General features: G+C 45.0%; 1 protein-coding gene and 1 long non-coding RNA gene across 5 annotated transcripts; one reads left to right on the plus strand and one right to left on the minus strand.

The window, feature by feature from the left end:
• Positions 1 to 199: 199 nt before the first annotated feature.
• Positions 200 to 18,076, plus strand: KLHL36 (kelch like family member 36). Of its 4 annotated transcripts, none has more exons than XM_062618338.1 (5): positions 200 to 331; positions 3,355 to 3,436; positions 7,249 to 8,322; positions 9,321 to 9,478; positions 14,739 to 18,076. In XM_062618338.1, exons 2-5 carry the CDS (start codon positions 3,377 to 3,379, stop codon positions 15,292 to 15,294), a joined length of 1,848 nt encoding a protein of 615 aa, XP_062474322.1. In that variant the 5' UTR covers positions 200 to 331; positions 3,355 to 3,376; the 3' UTR covers positions 15,295 to 18,076. The 4 variants fall into 4 exon arrangements, with proteins under 4 accessions (XP_062474322.1, XP_062474321.1, XP_062474319.1 ...); XM_062618337.1 differs by lacking the exon at positions 200 to 331 and adding an exon at positions 1,787 to 1,828; XM_062618335.1 differs by lacking the exon at positions 200 to 331 and adding an exon at positions 2,115 to 2,381.
• On the minus strand, positions 3,672 to 7,253 carry LOC134163481 (uncharacterized). The gene is made up of 2 exons (XR_009964748.1): positions 6,617 to 7,253; positions 3,672 to 5,197 (listed from the first exon to the last, which is right to left on the minus strand). It is a non-coding gene; the product is annotated as an uncharacterized LOC134163481 (long non-coding RNA).

Genomic DNA, 18,076 nt, shown 5'->3' on the forward strand with positions numbered 1-18,076 from the left:
AGCCCGCCGCCGCCGCGGACCGCCCCGCTGCTACCGGCTGCCAATGGCTCCGCGCCGTGCGCCGGGCCGGGCGGGGCGGCCGGAGTGATGCAATAGGCCGGGGACGGGGACCGGGAGCTAGTGGTGGTGGAGGGGGGGGGGCACCTGCCCTGGGGCCGCCGCAGGGATGCGCTTTACCGGTACTGCTGCAGCCCCCCGATGTCTTTGCAGCCCCTGACGGCTGGGACGAGCAAAGGGCGAAAAGCGATGCGCAAGATGCTGCAGCCGCCGCGGGCGCGGCGGGGCCGGGAGCCGGGCCGGGCGCACGGGAGGTAGCCGAGCCGGGGAGCAGGTAAGAGAGCGGCGGGAGAGGGGATGCACACGGGGACCGTGCCAACGGCGGGGCCGGGCAGTGTGAGTGAACACTGCCCCACGGCGGGAGCCGGGGACCGCGCCGGGCTCCCCACACCGCCGGCGGGGGGCGTGTGGGGGACGCTGTGGGCTGTGACAGCTCGCTATTGCCCTGGCTCCTCCGTGTGTGTATGTGTGTGCCGGGGTGTGTGTGCTCACCCCGTTTGAGATGCAGCGATCTCCCCCTACCGGGCTGGTCCTCCGGCTCTGCCAGCTGGAAACACAAGATCTAACGTAAGTCAATGCGCTTAGGAGGGTTCATGCAGTAGGATAAGGGATGCTTGTAAGATCAGTCTTATGTCCGCAGAAACAGAGGCATAATGTTGCAGAGCTCAGCTCGGAATAAATGTCACCGGCTGCTGTTGTGACCAGGGATCAGAGTTTTAAACACCCGTCCCTGTGTGTGTTGGTGGGTTTCTACCTTAAACCAGGGAGCTGCGCATCGCAAATTTAATAAAAACTACATTCCAGGATAGAAAAGTATCACTTTTTTGTTGTTCTTCTAAAGTTTGCAGTGAGATGTTCATTATTTATCTCACATCAATATGTTGTAAATGCAAAGCCTGAACAGTAAGAAGCCTCCTTACACGCACAGCTCCTCGGTGCTCTCAGACATCCCAAGGAACGAGATCGCCCAAGTGTGAGTTAAGCACCAGGCACACCATTTACTGCTGTGCAACATGAAGCCCTAATCCTGAACGTGGCTTATTCCTGAATGACGTGAGGTTCCCAGAGCATTAGGGCTCAAAACATGAGCGTGTTGCTGCAGTGCATCTCCGTGGTGTAGATGAGGTCATAGGGAAGGGAGAAATATTCCCGAAGTCAGTACAAGGGTAGGACATGGTGAATCATGCCCAAGACTGCAGGCTGTGGATGATAATATAATCACACATTAGTAGTTCTGAATTTCTATTGATTTTCTTTTGGAACTGCCATTAGGAACACTTTTTCTTCTTTTAAAAGCCTTTATGCTGACCATTATCTGCTCATAAACATATTTTATCCCCTGTAGTCACCATTTATCATTCCTTTGGCACCACCTTGCTGCTGTAACACTGGTTGTCCTTGGCCTTTCAGGCTTGATCCTCAGCTCCAGATGTTCCCTAGGGTAGAAGTGGGTGGCTGAAATGTCATTTCCCTTAAAAGGAGAAAATCTGAACCTTGTTTAGGTCTCTGTGACCCTGTGGTTTGATTTATATTCGCGAGGAACTTCATGCCTGATGCTCTTGTGCCAGATTCTAGCCTCAGAAACATGTGCCTTCCCTCCCTTTTCTTCTTTGTCTTTGACGCATTTTCATTTGTCTTTTAATTTTTCTTTTAATTATTACATTTTTATTTTAATTATTTTTTTTCCTCTTAATGCATGAAAGAATAAACACTTCACTAGGTTTCATCAGGCTGTAACTGGAGGGGGAAAATACCTACTTTTCTGGCTTTGGTGAGTTCTGATTTGCTTTTCATATAGACCCATCTTCTGCTTTTCATATAGACACATCTTCTGCATATGGATCTTTCCATCCTGTGTCACCAGCAGAAGCATTTTTCCATCTCCAAGGAGTCCTCATAGAGAAAGCACAAATAGGGAAAGTAAAAGGACTTAAAAGAGGACTTTTAGACTTTCTCAAATAGCTGCCTCGAGCACTATGAGGCCTTGGATTTCTGAACTGACATTTAGCTGTCTGGATTGCACTAATGACGTTCAAGGGTCTCAGAGAGGGAGCTGAGCAAACAGGGTGGCTCTGCACAGCCACAGTGCCCCAGGAGGCTTAGCTGTCCTCCTAAAATACATTGCTAGTGCCTTCCTCCTGTGGCTCTTTGCCAGAACACCTTTTTGCTGCCTTTCTGGTCTTTCCATGCGGCTGTCCCTGGTCCTGCTTCTCTATTCGTGTCTTTTCTGTGCAGAGAAGATAATGGAGAGAATACTACTTTCTCTTTCAGGAAGGGCTGCTGTGAAAATAGGGCTCACAGTCGACATTAGGGATGTCAGCCAGGTAGGTTTTGGACTTGAGGGTCTTTATCCTGGGTCTGAGCTGGGGTGTCCTTGGTGGCAGCAGATGGAGCTTGGACACACACACACAGAGTCTTGCTGTCCTTACGACGCTCAGCACTGCTGGGTTAACAAAGGGGTCTTTACTTGTGTTGTGGAGAACACTGCACTGAAATGGGTCTCGGTGGGGTCCCCACACAACCTCTTTGCACCTTACCTCACGCAGAAGCAGCTGTACCATCAGCCCTGCTATCCACCAAGGCGTTTTTAACGTGAAACCCCGCTGCGCCCTAATGAACGAGACAAAGCCGGGCAGCGGCAGGCGGCTGACACGGGCCGGTGCTCGGCAAGAGGCCACCACAAACCCCGCGGGCCCACAGCGCGGCCGCCATTTGCCGCCGGCGGGCTCGCCTCCCTCGGCGCCGCTTCCCGCCCCGCCTTGGCCCCGCCCCGCTCGGACCGGCGGCATTTCCTGTGCCGGCCCTGAGGGGAGGGTGCCCGGTGCCGCTCCCGCTGCGAGCCGGCTCTCAGGAGCCTTCTCCCCGGGCGCTGCCGCTTCGTCCCAGCTCCCTCTTTCCCGCTCCGGTGGACGCGGCTGCCGCAGGGCCATGAGGATGAGCAGCCGGGGCCGTGCCGGAGGTACCCGGGGCCCGGTGTCGGCCGGGGGTGAAGCGTGTCCTGGCTTGGCCGTGAGAGGGAAGCGGTCCTGCCTCTGCCCGCTGTAGCGAGCACTGGTGAGTAAATGACTTCCATCAGGCGTACACGCGGTGGTCTTTGGTTACACACCAACAGCCAACTTGTTGACACAACCGAGCTTTAATAACACCGCCAGGCAGCGATGAAACCGTCCTGTTTTAAACTCGGATTTTCAGGTTAGGGTGTGCACGCCTTCTTAACCGTGTTATTTATTCATCACGCCGTGGTTTCAGCAGCCTGAAAGGATTGGTATGCGGCTAACAGCTTTGCTTTCGTTGCAGAAGTGCTGCGGAGCCGGCTGTCATGGAGGGAACCAGGCAAACCAGGATCTGTCGTCCGCACAAGATAAGCGAGTCCTCAAAGGTTTGTATGTTTTGTGTTGCAAAAAAAAACAACCCAAGTTACACAAATAACAAGAAGGATCGTGTGTGTGTGTAGTAAAGGCTGTTCCTTGAAACGAAATGTTTTGGAGGACTTTGGATACTGAGAGGTTTAAAAAGGGGTATTGAAGATGGTGATGTGCTTGCTCAAATGTTTTGGTAGAAGAAGTTGTTACCCAGGGATTTGCCAAAAAAAAAAAACAACACCAAAAACAAACAAAAACCCCGAGAAATCAACAGCAAATAGGCATCTGCTTGTCGTGACTCATAACTCAGAAAAGAAACCCACATCATCGCAGCACAGTGTTTTTGCTGCACCAGAAATTCAGTCATTGAAGGCAATGCGTTTATTTTGGGAATTTTTCACACTGATCCATCTCACAAAGTCCAGGTGAGACACAGAGGCAAAGCTGGGATTGCTCTTCAGATTTAGGTTCGCATGAAATTGAGTCTAGATCCTGCAAACGGAGGTTATTTCAGTGAACTCAAGATGTTTTCTTTGAGTTGTGAGGCTGATTTTCTTTGCATAGCATCTCTGTCTGCACAAGTACATTGATTTTAGTTGGGGGGATCCACAGAAGTCCACCTTAGGCAGGTCATTATGCAGGTCACAAGAATGATGGCCTAAGGTGTATAAGATGTTGATATCAGCTGCAATTATTATGTTCACTTTGTTTCATGCCAGTAGAAACTGCTTTTCTGTTCTGGGGTGAGCAGTAGGTTACAGATGCTGCAGAGCAAGTACCTTGTACTACCAACAGCTAGAAAAGAGAAACTTTCCGTGGCTGTATCTGTCTTACAACAGTTGAGTGAAACAAACCTCATTTTCTCTTGCATCACTGATGGGTAGTGGTACTGCATTAATGATCTGAAAGAAATTAGATCTTTGAGTCTGAAAAGAAGTTAAAACACTGCTCTGATACGATGGATAAAAGGTAAATAGGGCTAATTTTTAAATGCATCCGTACCAGTGTAATCTGTCCTTGAGCGCTGATCCTGTCTGCCATTTAAGTGGTTTAGTCTGAATGTAATAATAATTCACTGCATTAAAAATTAATTAACTAGACAGCATTGTTTTATTTTCTTGCTGAGACAGCAGCTGTCACTATCTGTTAAACTTAGAATTACTGGATAAAGCTAAAGCTGTTCTACAGAATATAAATAGCTTGAGAAAGATGTTCATGTTTAGTATAAAACTAGTGTGGGTTCTGGAGCATGTAGCTTTCAGCTTCTGTCACTTGCTCACTGAACAAATGAACTTGGTAAGAGGCTGAAACATGCTAATGTATTCTGAGGCCATCCAACACCATACGTCATGATTTAATGCTTGATTCCTGAAGTAGCAGCAGTTCTATATGGTAACAAGTCTTTTAGGAGGACAAGTTATCAAGCGTGTTTGCGGTAAGGATGATGCTGACTCAACATCCAGCCAATGGGGATCTCTGGCAAATCTTATGTTCTGTTGTAATCTTGTTATGCATGATCGTGTATTAAGAGAATATTACAGAGAAATGATCAGCCAGTTTAGAGACGAGAGGGAATATGTAATCCAATAACTGTCCTCCAGGAGGCAGATGCACAAGAGGGTGCTGTAACATGTTATTGTCTATTCATTCACTCTCCTATACCGTGGTTGCCACAGATCAGTGGTTTGTCTTGTCCTTTGCCATATTTATTCTTCTTCCCATCTCCTCCATCCCCTCATCTCTGCTTGGGCTCCTGTATGATGCCACCTCTTCTCAACCTCAAAAAATGAAGGTAAAATACTTTACAGTCCTTAAACCCCGTATTTATTTCTGATACAGATGTCTGGAAGTTCTACTCCTCAGTCAAAGTTACCTTGTTGTTTATCCCATAAATCCCTTTTTAGGTTCAGAGATTTGATGAGGCAATGAGTATAAGGCAAATTAAAAAGATTTTGCCCAGGAAACTTATAATTAGTGAAGCCTTGTCACATTGGTGTAACTCTGTGCCTTTGCATGTATGAAGCTACTCCAACAGAAGGCTTTTTGGCAGGTTGGTCTCCATTGTTTAGAGAAGAGCATAAGCAAAACTAACTGGGCTGTCACGCTAACAGCAGCACGTTTGGTTATTAATCTGGATCTCACCATTGGTGGAATGCCTGTCACTGTACCACTGACTGCTAAAGGCAGACGTAAGAGGTGAGGCTCCCAATGTTGGTGTTAGCTCGGGAAGGTTGGCTGCCATCATGTCTGACCAGCGGTGAGCTGTATGCCTCAGTCCTGGTTATCTCATCAGATAGAAGCACAATTACCAAATTATATACACAAAGCACATATCTAAAGCAAGGGTTGCATGCAGGGAAGAAACACATGGCTCTACGACGTGAACCTTTCCCACCCAGGTGGGTAGGAGGTTGTCTCACTGTGTTTAAACCAACCCATTAATAGCTTAGCCAGGCAGCAATAATGATGTGCTTTCTGTTTGGGAAACCAGGAAAGCCACGGATAGTTAAGGGTTTCTAGGAAAAGCAACAGTTTGGTGAGGGAAAGGTTGAATGCCTGAGAGCCTTGAAGAGACCTCAGGTCATCTGTGTGATGGTTTGCCATGTAGATATGGGCTGAGGTGACTTTCAGGATGTCACTTCAGGGAATGCAGCCTGAGGGTATAGAACCGGACAAGAGCCAGGGTCTTAAAGCCAGAAGTGTTCAGAGCTAACTTAAAGATGTGCTTCCTTTCCACCTCCTTTCATTTCTCTTGCATGTTCTTACAGGCTCTGCAACTCTGCCTGGTTTGGATTTGGTAATTAAAGTTACATATTTGCATTTAACTTAACCTGACTTTTATTAAGAGAGATCACAAGGCAGCTGACAGTACCATCAAGCATTCCATTCCTCTGGAAGGAAGGCCCTAAAAGCTGCATTGCCTGACATACTGGGGTGACCAGCCCCTTCAGTACGTGTTCTGCAGGACATTCAAGGGGTAACAAAACATTTCCATTTTGGTTCTTCTTAAAACTAGTAATGCGAGTCTGTGAGAAAGAAGCAAGCACTGTTTGCCTCAAAAGCTCTGTGGCACGTACAGTTGGTGGAAAGAATGTCTGGACCAGAGGCATCCCATAGGGACACTTAATGGACATGTTCTGGGGGCATTTTCCCCTTTCTTTAAAAGAAAAATACTTTGTTTTAATGAATATGATTACCTTGGCTTCTGGAAGCAAGTAGAAGTCTTACGGGAATAAGTTATCCACATGTGTGGCTTTGCACATAAATAAACAGCTATTATTTTTTAATGCAGTGTGTGTGCCTGTAATAACACAGAAAGAAAGAGGGATTTTACCCTAACAAACTTGAAAATGCAGAGTTCTGAAAGGATGTAAGAGGGGGTAGCTGTCAAACAAGCACTAACCCAAACAATACATTTAGCAAGTAACCCAGTTTAGAAAAACTCTGTAAGGAGTCATTTGGGGGACAAGTAAGAAAGGAAATGTCAGCAAGATGTCTCAAAGACAATGAGTGGAAGAGTTTCAGAAAACTGCCTGTATAAATCATCAGGGAAGAGGTTTAGATGCAGAACTGTGGAGGAGGTGGGAGTAAATTATATATATAAGGGGAGTAGGAAGCAGTGAAAGTCTGCATAGGCCTTTCAAAGTGAAGGTGAGGGGGCTTGGGTGCTTGTACTATGTTGCTTGCCAACTGCTTCAATCTGAATTAATCAGAAATGTGCATCACAAAGTGAGCTTTCTCGAGTGATTTGATGGGGAGATGCTTTTGTACACACTGAAGTTTATCTTGGTGACGATAACACCCACCTAATAGTGTTTGTTCATTCCAGGTGTACAGGTGGGATGACCACTCCAGTCTGGTTCTTCAGAGCCTGAATGAGCAGAGGCACCGAGGCCTTTTCTGTGACATTGTCCTCGTGGTGGATGAACAGAGAGTCCCTGCCCATCGGAACCTCCTCGCCGTTTGCAGCGACTACTTCAACTCTATGTTCACCATTGGTATGAGAGAAGCCCACCAAAAAGAGGTAGAACTTTTTGGAGCCTCTTACATTGGACTTAAGGCTGTGGTAGATTTCCTTTATGGCAGTGAGCTGTCTTTAGATGGCGGCAATATCGACTATGTGCTTGAAACAGCTCACCTGCTGCAGATCTGGAAGGTGGTCGACTTCTGCTGCGAGTACCTGGAGAATGAAGTCAGCGAGGAGAACTACTTGTACCTGCAAGAGCTGGCCTCTATTTACAACCTGAAGCGCCTTGACTCCTACATTGACTCTTTCATCCTGAAGAACTTTGGCACGCTGTCTTTCACTCCGGACTTCCTGCAGAACATTTCCTTGCAGAAGTTGTGCCAATACCTGAACAGCAGCAGTGTGCAGCAGGAGTGTGAGCACGACTTGCTGCAGGCTGCCTTGCAGTGGCTTACCCAGTACCCGGAAAGGGAGAATGAGGCTTACCAGGTTCTGGATAACATTCATTTTCCTTTGATACCTAAAAGTGATCTCCTCCACCGAGTCAAGCCTGCTGTCTGCTCTCTTCTTCCCAAAGAAGCAAACTGTGAGGGGTTCATAGAAGAGGCAGTGCACTATCACAACAACGTCACAGCTCAGCCAGTGCTGCAGAACAAGCGGACAGCCCTGAGGACCTGTGAGGAGAGGCTCCTCTTTGTAGGTGGGGAGGTTTCAGAGCGCTGCTTGGAACTGAGTGATGATACGTGCTTCCTGGACACCAAAAAGGGGCAGTGGGTAGCAGAGACCCCTCTCCCAGCCAGACGAAGTCACCACTGTGTCGCAGTCTTGGGAGGCTTCATCTTCATAGCTGGAGGCAGCTTTTCAAGAGACAATGGAGGGGATGCAGCTTCAAATCTGCTATATAGGTATGATCCCCGCTGTAACCAGTGGATAAAGGTGAGACTTGAGCTGTATTATTTCTCTGTTTAAAGTCCTTTATGTCTAGAGTGTTTTCTTCTTTCTGGTGGAAGGACAGGGCTCATTAGAACAGCCAACATGGCAACACTTGGAAATAAAGCTACTTAAGCTGAAAAAGCAGCTACTTGAACCCTTTGTGGATTCTTCGTGTACGCACACAGCAGAAGAGTTTGGGGCAGATTTTCAACTTCAGTTGAGATTTGGATGCCTTATCTGTGAAATTCTTGGTCAGCATCCACCTGCAACTCTTAAGAGTACTTTGGGACTAATGCTATAATGGATTTAGAGAGGCGATTGTTTAGTTCATCTTTCTCAAGCAGGAGCACATACAACTAAATCAAAACCGGGTCTGATGTAAAAAGAAAGTCTTTGATTCTTGTCCAGTGTCTCTGTACTAAATATCTCTTAGAACAAGCTATTTAGTTCCAGTCCGCTGTAAAACCCTGCGGTCAGTGCAGATCCCCATATGAACCAATCATCCCATGTGGTTCAGTTGTGGTTTTGAGTGGTTCCAGTAGGGTGGTGAGGCACTGGAATGGGTTGCCCAGGGAGGTTGTGAATGCTCCATCCCTGGCAGTGTTCAAGACCAGGTTGGATGAGGCTTTGGGTGACATGGTTTAGTGTGAAGTGTCCCTGCCCATGGCAGGGGGGGTGGAACTGGATGATCTTAAGCTCCTTTCCAACCCTAACTATTCTATGATTCTATGTTTCTTGCAGAGTTTTGGAAGGAAGCCTATGTAATACAGAATTTGTAGCGTAATCTTCCTCTTACATGCTTCCTGTTGTCCCCTTTTTTGGAAATTAATGCTATGTAAATGCTATTGCAGAAAAAGTATTTTATGAATATAATGGTCAAAACCAGTAGCTCGTCTTTCCAGATAAATGGGAAGAACTATTCTATCCTTAGACATGAATATACTTCAATCAGCTTGCTTACCAGATGTTTGAAGATATCAGCATGTTGTTCTTTTTGACAGGTCGCCTCCATGAGACAGCGCCGTGTAGATTTCTACCTGGGAGCTGTTACCGACATGCTGGTAGCTGTTGGTGGCAGGAATGAAAATGGAGCACTTTCTTCAGTCGAGACTTACAGTCCTCAGAAGGATTCATGGTCCTACATAGCAGGCTTGCCCAGGTAATAGACATGTTTGGAAAGTTATCCTGTGTTTGAAGAACAGTTGTAAAGCGAGCTGATGGATGTGTATCCCTAGAAAAGAGGTGAGGGGATACGAAACCAACATGGTATCTGCAAGTAACAAACCATATCAGCATTTGGTATTTGAGGAACCAGCTCTTCCATGACAACATGCCTGATGTCAGCTTGGTTGGCTGTAATATGTATGCTGAGATAAGTCTGAAGGATAAGAGGGAGAATTCTCGGAATTCTGCTCTGCTACTCTTAAAATGTTTTTCCTGAGGTCTCAAGGAACTGAATCTTTTCAGAGGCACTGTTTAGATCTTGAGCAAAGGCTTTTCTTATTTATTTGGCCTTACTTTGTCACCTTGGTGTGATGGTTTTCCTTGTAAGGTGTTTCTGGCTGCTCAGGTTGGCTGTTGCAGTTAAACCACGTTGACCTGTATTGCAAATAGGTAACCCTGGCAAATGCGACCTCTGTTTCTCTCAGCTTGAGTTAGAGCTTAGCTGTTCTACTTCTGAGAGGCTTTAGTACCGCAGCTCTTCTTGTAACAGCAGCACAGGACATTGCTAGTATTTTGAATCGATATGTGAGTGGTGGCTTCATAAGAATGGCAGGACAGCATTTAATTTGCAGAGAGCTATTCAGGCTTAGTAACGGTTGGCATCCATGGAAATTACAGGAGTATTGGTTATGTGAATGGTGTTTTCTTGTCTGAAACCCACGACAGCAGCAGCAGCACTTGCTTTCTTAATGGCATCACAAACAAGATAATTGCAATCTGATTTCTGAGTTGAGGCTTCTTTCCCTTGTTCCCTCAGCCGCAGAGCTGCAGAGTCAGAGGCGCCTGTTACTCAGTTCTATTTTGGGCTGGTGCTGCAATGCGAGTGTGATCCAGGCTAACAGCTGGGCTCGAGTGCTCTTCAGAACCACGGTGCTTTTATCCACTTCATTTCTGCTCGCACAGGCAGATTGAGCAGTCAAGGCTAAACAACACAATCATTTTCCTGAGAAGCTGGGTACAAGAGCATCTTCAGTTCTAAGCCTTACTGTTAACTGTGGTGACCTGTGAGATGCCAGTAGCATCTCATAGAAATTGTAGCACCGCTCTTCTTTTCTTCTAAACATTTTTCTCAGAAGTGTAGATGTGACCTCACTGGCTCGTTAGAAAAACAACCTTAGAACAGGTATGGATCTTTTTGCTCATAAGTGATCCTGGGGAAGCTTGCACAATTGGCTTAAGCAGCCACACTGCAAGCTGTCCAAAAAGGCACAGTTTGCATGTTCCTCTTGCTACCTGAGTGCTGGCTTTGGGAATTTTACAGCTGCAGCATGTAAAAGTGAACTTGGACATAGGGCATGTTAGTTTTTCATTCGATTGCATAGCTGATCCACTTGGACTTGGCAAAAATCCCCCTTATGGGATAGACCCCACTTAAACTGACTTGACTGGTCACTAAGCTGCAGGGTTGGGCTGTAGTGACTGTTTTAAGCTATTGCTGCATCCCGAAAACATAGTTTGGCATCCTTTCTTTCTGCCTGCTCTGTCCTCATCCCATGCTAACTGTCCTTTGAGCCAGCTCAAGTGTGTCTAGGGAACTAGATAGTGTCCCAAACTTCCATGCAACTGCTCTCTTCCATGTTAATATGTCTTTAGTTAGATCTTAGTGGACACTTAGTACCTTCAGCTTTTCTGTCTTTTCAGCCCTCTTTGTTCTTTTGGAGAACTCTCTCCTTGGGCAGCATATTGTTTGCAACAACCATTTCCCTCCACAGAAAGAGTAAAGCAAAAAATACATTATGCAGTTTGCAAAAGGCAAAAATCAGTGCATAGGTGGACAAGGGACGAAACCTTTCTGAATGCAGGGGCAGGCTGCTTGATAGCCAAGCCATCTGAAGGGTGGGCCTGGTTCAAGTCTGCTATAAGTGAGTTTTGCCTGACTCTCATAAGGGTCCTTGGTTGTGGGATACTTTTCCCATTCTTCAGAGAGGTCCTGTGTTTTGGTTTCACCATTTTCCCAGGCTCTCTGGGAGCATTTGCTGCCATACTTTCTAGCCCAGAAGGGAGCAGCGGTGGCTGACAAGCTTGGCAGAACAGAAGTTGGTGCAATGCGTTCTCATCTTGGATAGACCATGAAGAAAAGCCTGCTGCAGACATCAGTGAAATTAACTGAGTGGCCCTAGGTTAAAGTTTGGCAGAACAACTGAAGGCAGTTGTGAGAGGAAATGTGTTGGGACAGGTTAAGGAGTGATGGTATCTGCTCTGCTAGTTGTGTCATGAATAACCTTGCAGGGTTGGAGCAGGTGGACACCGAGATTCAGAGCAACCACAGCTTGCCTGGACTTTGGTTGGAGCAGGGAATTCCCAAAGCTTTATCCAGCCTGGCCCAGTGTTCTTGTGCAAGAAAATAAGTGGTAGGTTCTTTAGCATTTACTGAATGGTGTTACTGGGTCAGAAACTGTAAGTTTGCAGCGCTGTATCGAGTAAGTCATTCAGAATTGGCAACTGGCTCTAGCAGCAGTTCTACATTGAAACTCCTTTCCCCTTAATGCTTCTGTCTTCTGATCACTCATACTGGTAACGCTGGAGAACACTTGATTCTTTCTGTTGGAGGATGTCTGTACCCACTGTATTGAAGTTTCCTGTTATGTTTTGTGTTTAGAAATGCCATAGGCTTGCAGAGAGGATCTCTATTGATTGTTTTCAACTCGTGTATAATATTTCATTCCGTTTTCTATTAACGTGAAGCAGGGTATGTGCAATTTTGGATGAGCTTTTCAAAAGTCAGGCAAAGTGAAACACCTCCAGTGTATTTCAATGAGTAATCTCCCTGAATTGAAAAATAACAAATTGATGGTCGATTTGATGCTTCAGATATGATTGCCTCTTTCAGATTACTTTTGTAGCTATTGCTGTTCACTAAGCATAGCCACTGATTGAGGCAAAAAGCATAAGCTTTTTCTGTAGCTGTCTATGCTAGGCTGCATTCATGTGCTTGAGAGAAAATACCTGTTTCTTGTTTACCTCTACAGAACTCCACTTCGCAATTACTGTAGGAAAACAAAACTTCGACAGAGGTCACACAAGTTTTCTTTAACTTGCTGCCATTTATTTTTAATTTTAATTAAAATGCTGAATGTAATGTGATTATTATCAGCAGCTCAATAATCCTGGGCTTTGTGCTGGATCCAATGTCATTGCACTGTTCTCTTGGCTCCTCAAAACAATATGTTACTTGACACTGCCTCCGCAGTGGAGTGTGTTGCACGTCCTCCAGGTGGCTTGCTGGTTAGATGTGGGTTTAAAATCTGTTGCAGTTTGAGAAAGGAGACTAATTCAAGTTGTCCATTCCGCTTCTCAGATAGGCAGTCTACTTCTTAAGACCCATCCCTGGGTATATAGAGAAGCCAAAGATTCCAGCAACCACACTGGGTGCCACTGGAGACATAAGCTCCTGGTTCTTGTCCATAAGTGACCACAAACAAGGTGGAGCAGCAGCTATGCACACTTCCCCTGCCACAGCTTTTCTGTGAGGTGTGAAAGCTGGAGAGCATTGCTCAGGGTATGTCATGTCAAAGAGAAGCACTGAGCGTGAGTTCTGTGCTTCTGTGGTTAGGGGGTTGTGAGCTGTGGAATTTTTGAGTTGTTTTTTGGGATAAAGTCTCATAACTATGCTTAGTCCCCCTTTTTTTTTTCTCTCTTTTTCCTGTGTGACTTAAGAAGCAGTGCAGTTCTGAAGTAATCTCTGCAAGGTCTCCAGGGATGGGGCTGCAGCTCTTGTAGTTGAAAGGTCCGGTCTGGTCACTCAGCATTCTCAAGCCAAGTGTGTCAAGGATTTCTCTGTTTCTTGTAGCAGGAGCCTGTTCAAAGATCTGATTCATACACCAGTAAGGGATCAGAAGCTTCCATAGGCATCTAGAATAATAAACATCTTTTAGCTTTTCTCAGAACTGTTGTGCTTTCGGGGTGGATGTGGGGTTTCTTTTCTATTCCACCTTTTCCTTTGGCACAAAAGTGCTTGGCGCTGAGGCGTGTGGAAGAGCTTATGATACCATTTGCATTGCTGAAACTATTACCATGTAAAATAAAAATGGCTCAAGCTTCTATCCACATTGTTTCAAGCATGTTCAGACATGGTTCAAAAGCATTCCAGGCTAAAGTAATGCTAATGTAGCTTTGCCTGCCATAGAGATTGAGTCCTCTTGCGTCCTTGACTACAAAGGATGGTAGTAGAAGCTGGTGAGTACAGCATGAGGAGTATATTGCTCTGCAGCCTTGTGGGTATTAAATTTGGCTCTTTGTGCCAGTGTGTGAACCAGGCTGCTGTGGCTGGTGCTGCATCTACATCTTTTGACACCCTGCACACCCAAGAAAAAGGAAAAAGGCATGTGCAGGAAGGCTATGTTCAAAGAAGACAATGCTGTCCTTTGCCTTAGCATTCCACTCTTAAGAGCTCAGAGGGGTTTGGTTGGGAATATCCTTGTGTGAAGTCATAGAAAAGCCTCAAAAAAATAGGTTTGTAGTGGCTTTATTAAAGCTGATCAAAGGGATTTTCTTTCTGCCCTGTGGAAACAGCACATGTGGTGGTGGTTCCGCCACCTCAGTTTGTCTTGTTTCAAAATGTGGAGGCTAAGCTATGATTGACTGAGGTCTGTTGCCTTGTCTTGGGGTGACCAAAGAAGTTTATTACCTGTATAGAAGTGATAAAACAGAGGGATACTCATGAAAAGGACACTTGCATGTATCATGACTGCAGATACACTGGCTCATGGATAGTAGCGGGTAAGAAATGTGATTTGTGATCCTGATGCTGTGAAAGGGGAAGGCAGCAGCAGTTTTCTTGGTTAATAGCTACCGATAAGTCTGAGAGATATCGTGATTATTTCCTCTTTCTGTCATAGAAACCCTTGCTGAATGTGGATATTTTCCTCTCTGACTTTCTCAAACTTATCCAACCCAAACACTGGAGCAGGAAAATGGAAGTGAAGGCCATGCCAGCTAGAGCAGGACGGGTTACTTCTGTTGTATGACACACTGTAGAGGATGTCTTAAAAAGTGATTGTCATACCTTAGCGTTCTGCAGCACAGGGTGGAGCACTGTGGATGAGAATAGTTACTTGATAACTAAGAGGATTAAGGATTCCTTTGTCTTTAGTTACTGTTTATTTTGTTCTTTAGTAGCAATCCCTGTTGAACACTGTCTGTCTTGGTGAAATCCGTAAGCACTAAGCCGGATTGTTTTTGATTTCCTGTCCTAGGTTTACCTACGGCCATGCTGGAACAGTCTTCAAGGAATTTGTGTACATTTCAGGAGGCCATGATTACCAAATCGGCCCCTACAGAAAAAACCTGCTGTGTTACGACTACCGCACGGATGTCTGGGAGGAGAAGAGGCCGATGATTGTTGCCCGAGGGTGGCACAGCATGTGCACCTTACAGGACCACATCTACTCCATCGGTGGCAGCGATGACAACATAGAAACCATGGCTCGCTTTGACATTCTGAGTGTGGAGTCCTACAGCCCTCAGTGTAACCAGTGGACCAGAGTTGCTCCTCTGCTGCAAGCAAACAGTGAGTCAGGGGTGGCAGTTTGGGAAGGAAAGATTTACATCCTCGGAGGCTACAGCTGGGAAGAAACGGTCTTCTCCAAAACAGTCCAGGTTTATGATAAGGAGAAAAATAAGTGGTACAAAGGAACTGACTTACCCAAAGCAATTGCTGGTGTGTCTGCATGTGTCTGTGCGTTGAAACCCAAAACAGAGGACAAGAAGAAAAAAACAAAAACAAGAAAACATCAAGATCGAGGAAGATGACTACTCCTGGATAACCACCCTTTGATGGTGGGCTCCAGAAGGACCTTGTATTAAATAATTTCTATCTAACATTGATTCTTTTTGAGTGGGGGGGGGGATATTCTGAAGCCTCATAAAATGTACAGTTGAATGTGGTTTTGGGAATTAAGCTCGTGCTTAAGATAAAAATGACAAAAGAAATTAACACCCCAACCCTCCAACTCTATAAGGGGTGAGATGGCAAGAGACGTTGTGCTGCTCTCCTGAATGTTAAGGCTCAGTCTTTTACTTCTTGGCTCGTGACATTTCCACATAAATTGTATAATGTCAGTGTTTTCAAAATGTTTAATCTGTGGCTAAATTGATAACATCAAGAGAGAGGAAGGAGGCAGAGTACTGAGTGTCTGGTTTGAAGTTACAGAGCAGTTCAAAGGGATTTAGAAACAGCTGCTAAGAGAAAATGAAATGGATCTTCACTGTTGTAAATCTTGATTTTTATTCTTTTTTTGTAACGTTATATTTCATTTACAGTATGTTCTTGAGTTGAAAGTATCAGATTTCTGGAACACATAGGTGTTCAAAGAGGATATTGCTTTTGCTGGACTTGGGTCAGACCAGCTTGAAGAGCAAATAACTCCACTGTACTCTTTAAGATTAAGATCTTTCTATGTAGCTGAAGAATAGATAGGATTGACTGGGGCTTGGATCAACAGCCATTATGACTTGGAAATCTGGGAGAGATGACTTTTGCATCCCTTGTTGTGGCATTTTTCATCTCTAAAAAAGTTTTCCTTGGGCTTTAAACAGTGTCCCAGATTGAGATAAAAAAATCTACTGAAGAACTTGAAAGAAGATTTGAGAATTTGGATGGAAACTGCACAGTTTGCCTCAGGCTTCAAAGCAGATGGAACTCATAGAGCCCACTGCAAATCTGAGGTTTGCCGAATAGGGTAACAGTGGGGAGAAGTAGCAGGAGGATCCCTCAGGTGGACTTGAAGTGGGAAGATATCCCTGCCTAGCCCTAACAGGATGTAGAAGCTGGGATCCGCCTCACTTAAGTCAAGGCTCACAGCAGTCATGGCTAGTAGCCAGTGTGAGCAGGGACCCATACTAGACTTTGCTGTCAAAAAGCTTATTAACCAAGGATGATTAATTGGGGTTTGGTAATCCTGAAGGACAGCAACTTGTTTTTTTGCCTGAGCTAATAGCTCACACTTTCCTCCTTTTTTTTTAAGTTCAAAATGTCTTTCCTTGAGAGTAGCCTTTCCTGATGGTTTTGGTGGGGACTCACCAGTCCCTCACCAGCTGTGCAACCAGACACCTTCCCCAGCAAGACAGGTTCAAAAGGCAGAAACTCAAAATATACTTGGGCCTGTGTTTGGGGTACAGACTTGGGAATGAACTGACAATTGTCTGTGAGACCCTTTGTGTCACAGTATCCTCTGCATACCAAGTAGAGAGATTTCCGACCCAAGTGTCAGTCCACCCTCTACAAACACAGCTGATTCTGCTGCAGATACTAAAATTCCCCGACTGTCTGGGCAGCTTTCAGGCATTCACCCTGGGGCATTTCAGAAATGCACCTCTGATTCACAAGAAGTCAATCACCAGCAATCTGATACAGCCACTTCAGTTATTGTAATAATGCCGCAGACTAAATATTCCTCCTTCCCAAGAGAACTTTATAGGCAGTTTTTAAAAACAACTTTTATACTTTTTTATACTGCATTTTGCTAACTCAGTCTCCTGTTTGCCATATATTGTTATTTGCTGTAGAAGCTACTGCTCTGTAATCGTGGCCCTGCTGTTGCCATCAGGAGCTCATCATTTGATGGCTCTGTTGGTCTTTGTGTGGTTGCTTGGGATGCGGTGCAGCTGTTGGAGCAGCATTTACATTCTCAGCATTGTCGGGCAGTCCGCTGTAATTGTGACTATTGTACAGGCTCTTCTCCGTAGCCCAGCTCGCCAGACGTGCTGATAAACATGCTTTATTTGCAACTAGTGGGGATCTGCAGGGGCTTTGGTTTAAAGTCCTGCTGGGTAACTGTTGATTGTTGCTGGTTTTCTTCCCTGATCCTTCTTTCACGTCTCCCTTGTGCACCATAACTATGTATTTAAGATTTGCCTTCTTTATTTGCATGTGGTGTACATACAGCTGATATCCCGCTACCCTTTTTTTATTAATTTTTAACTATGTACCTCAATAATTGGAAAACACTAAGAAAACACTTTTGAACTTAATCACATTTGAAGCTCTTGTAAATTGAAGAACTCACATACATTGTAAGACTGTATCTGTATTGAAAGGTACTTCTGAGTAAGTCTCTGGAGTGCAAGAACGTTACAGGTTTCCTCTTCAATGCTAAGAAAGGATTTAAGAAAACTAACTGAAATTATTTTTGTGAACCCCCTTGAGGATTTTTTGGTGTTTAAAAAAAAAAAAAGGCCTCTGGAATTAGTCTTTCATTTGCATTACTGGATTTCTTTTAAAGCCATTTTACACTGCATGAGGTAATGGTTATTATTTTTTACCCTAAAAATAAATTTTAATCCAACCAAGCAAACAAAAAACCATTTTGATTATGACAAACTCATTAATTAGTTGTTTGAATTTATTTTATAATCTGTAATCCTTGCTATGTTGACTGACAACTACTTAACTTTTTTTGATATTTTCATGTGTATAGAACATAAATTTCAGTGTTTCTGTTAATGGGTTGCTTGTTCCTATATCCTTCCCTTTTAATGTGTTTATGTATTGCATTAATGTCTGGAAACAATAAATTCAGTTTAGACTACTGCA

Source organism: Pezoporus occidentalis, unplaced genomic scaffold, assembly GCF_034315485.1.
Source record: "Pezoporus occidentalis ecotype Australia unplaced genomic scaffold, CSIRO_AGI_Poc_V1 ctg20, whole genome shotgun sequence".
Taxonomy (NCBI): domain Eukaryota; kingdom Metazoa; phylum Chordata; class Aves; order Psittaciformes; family Psittacidae; genus Pezoporus; species Pezoporus occidentalis.

Excerpts from the sequence above, each read along its gene's own strand:
- KLHL36 (XM_062618335.1), top strand. Across the intron at positions 3,437-7,248 it reads AGATAAGCGAGTCCTCAAAG|GTGTACAGGTGGGATGACCA; the intron begins GTTTGTATGTTT and ends TGTTCATTCCAG. Across the intron at positions 9,479-14,738 it reads TACATAGCAGGCTTGCCCAG|GTTTACCTACGGCCATGCTG; the intron begins GTAATAGACATG and ends TTCCTGTCCTAG.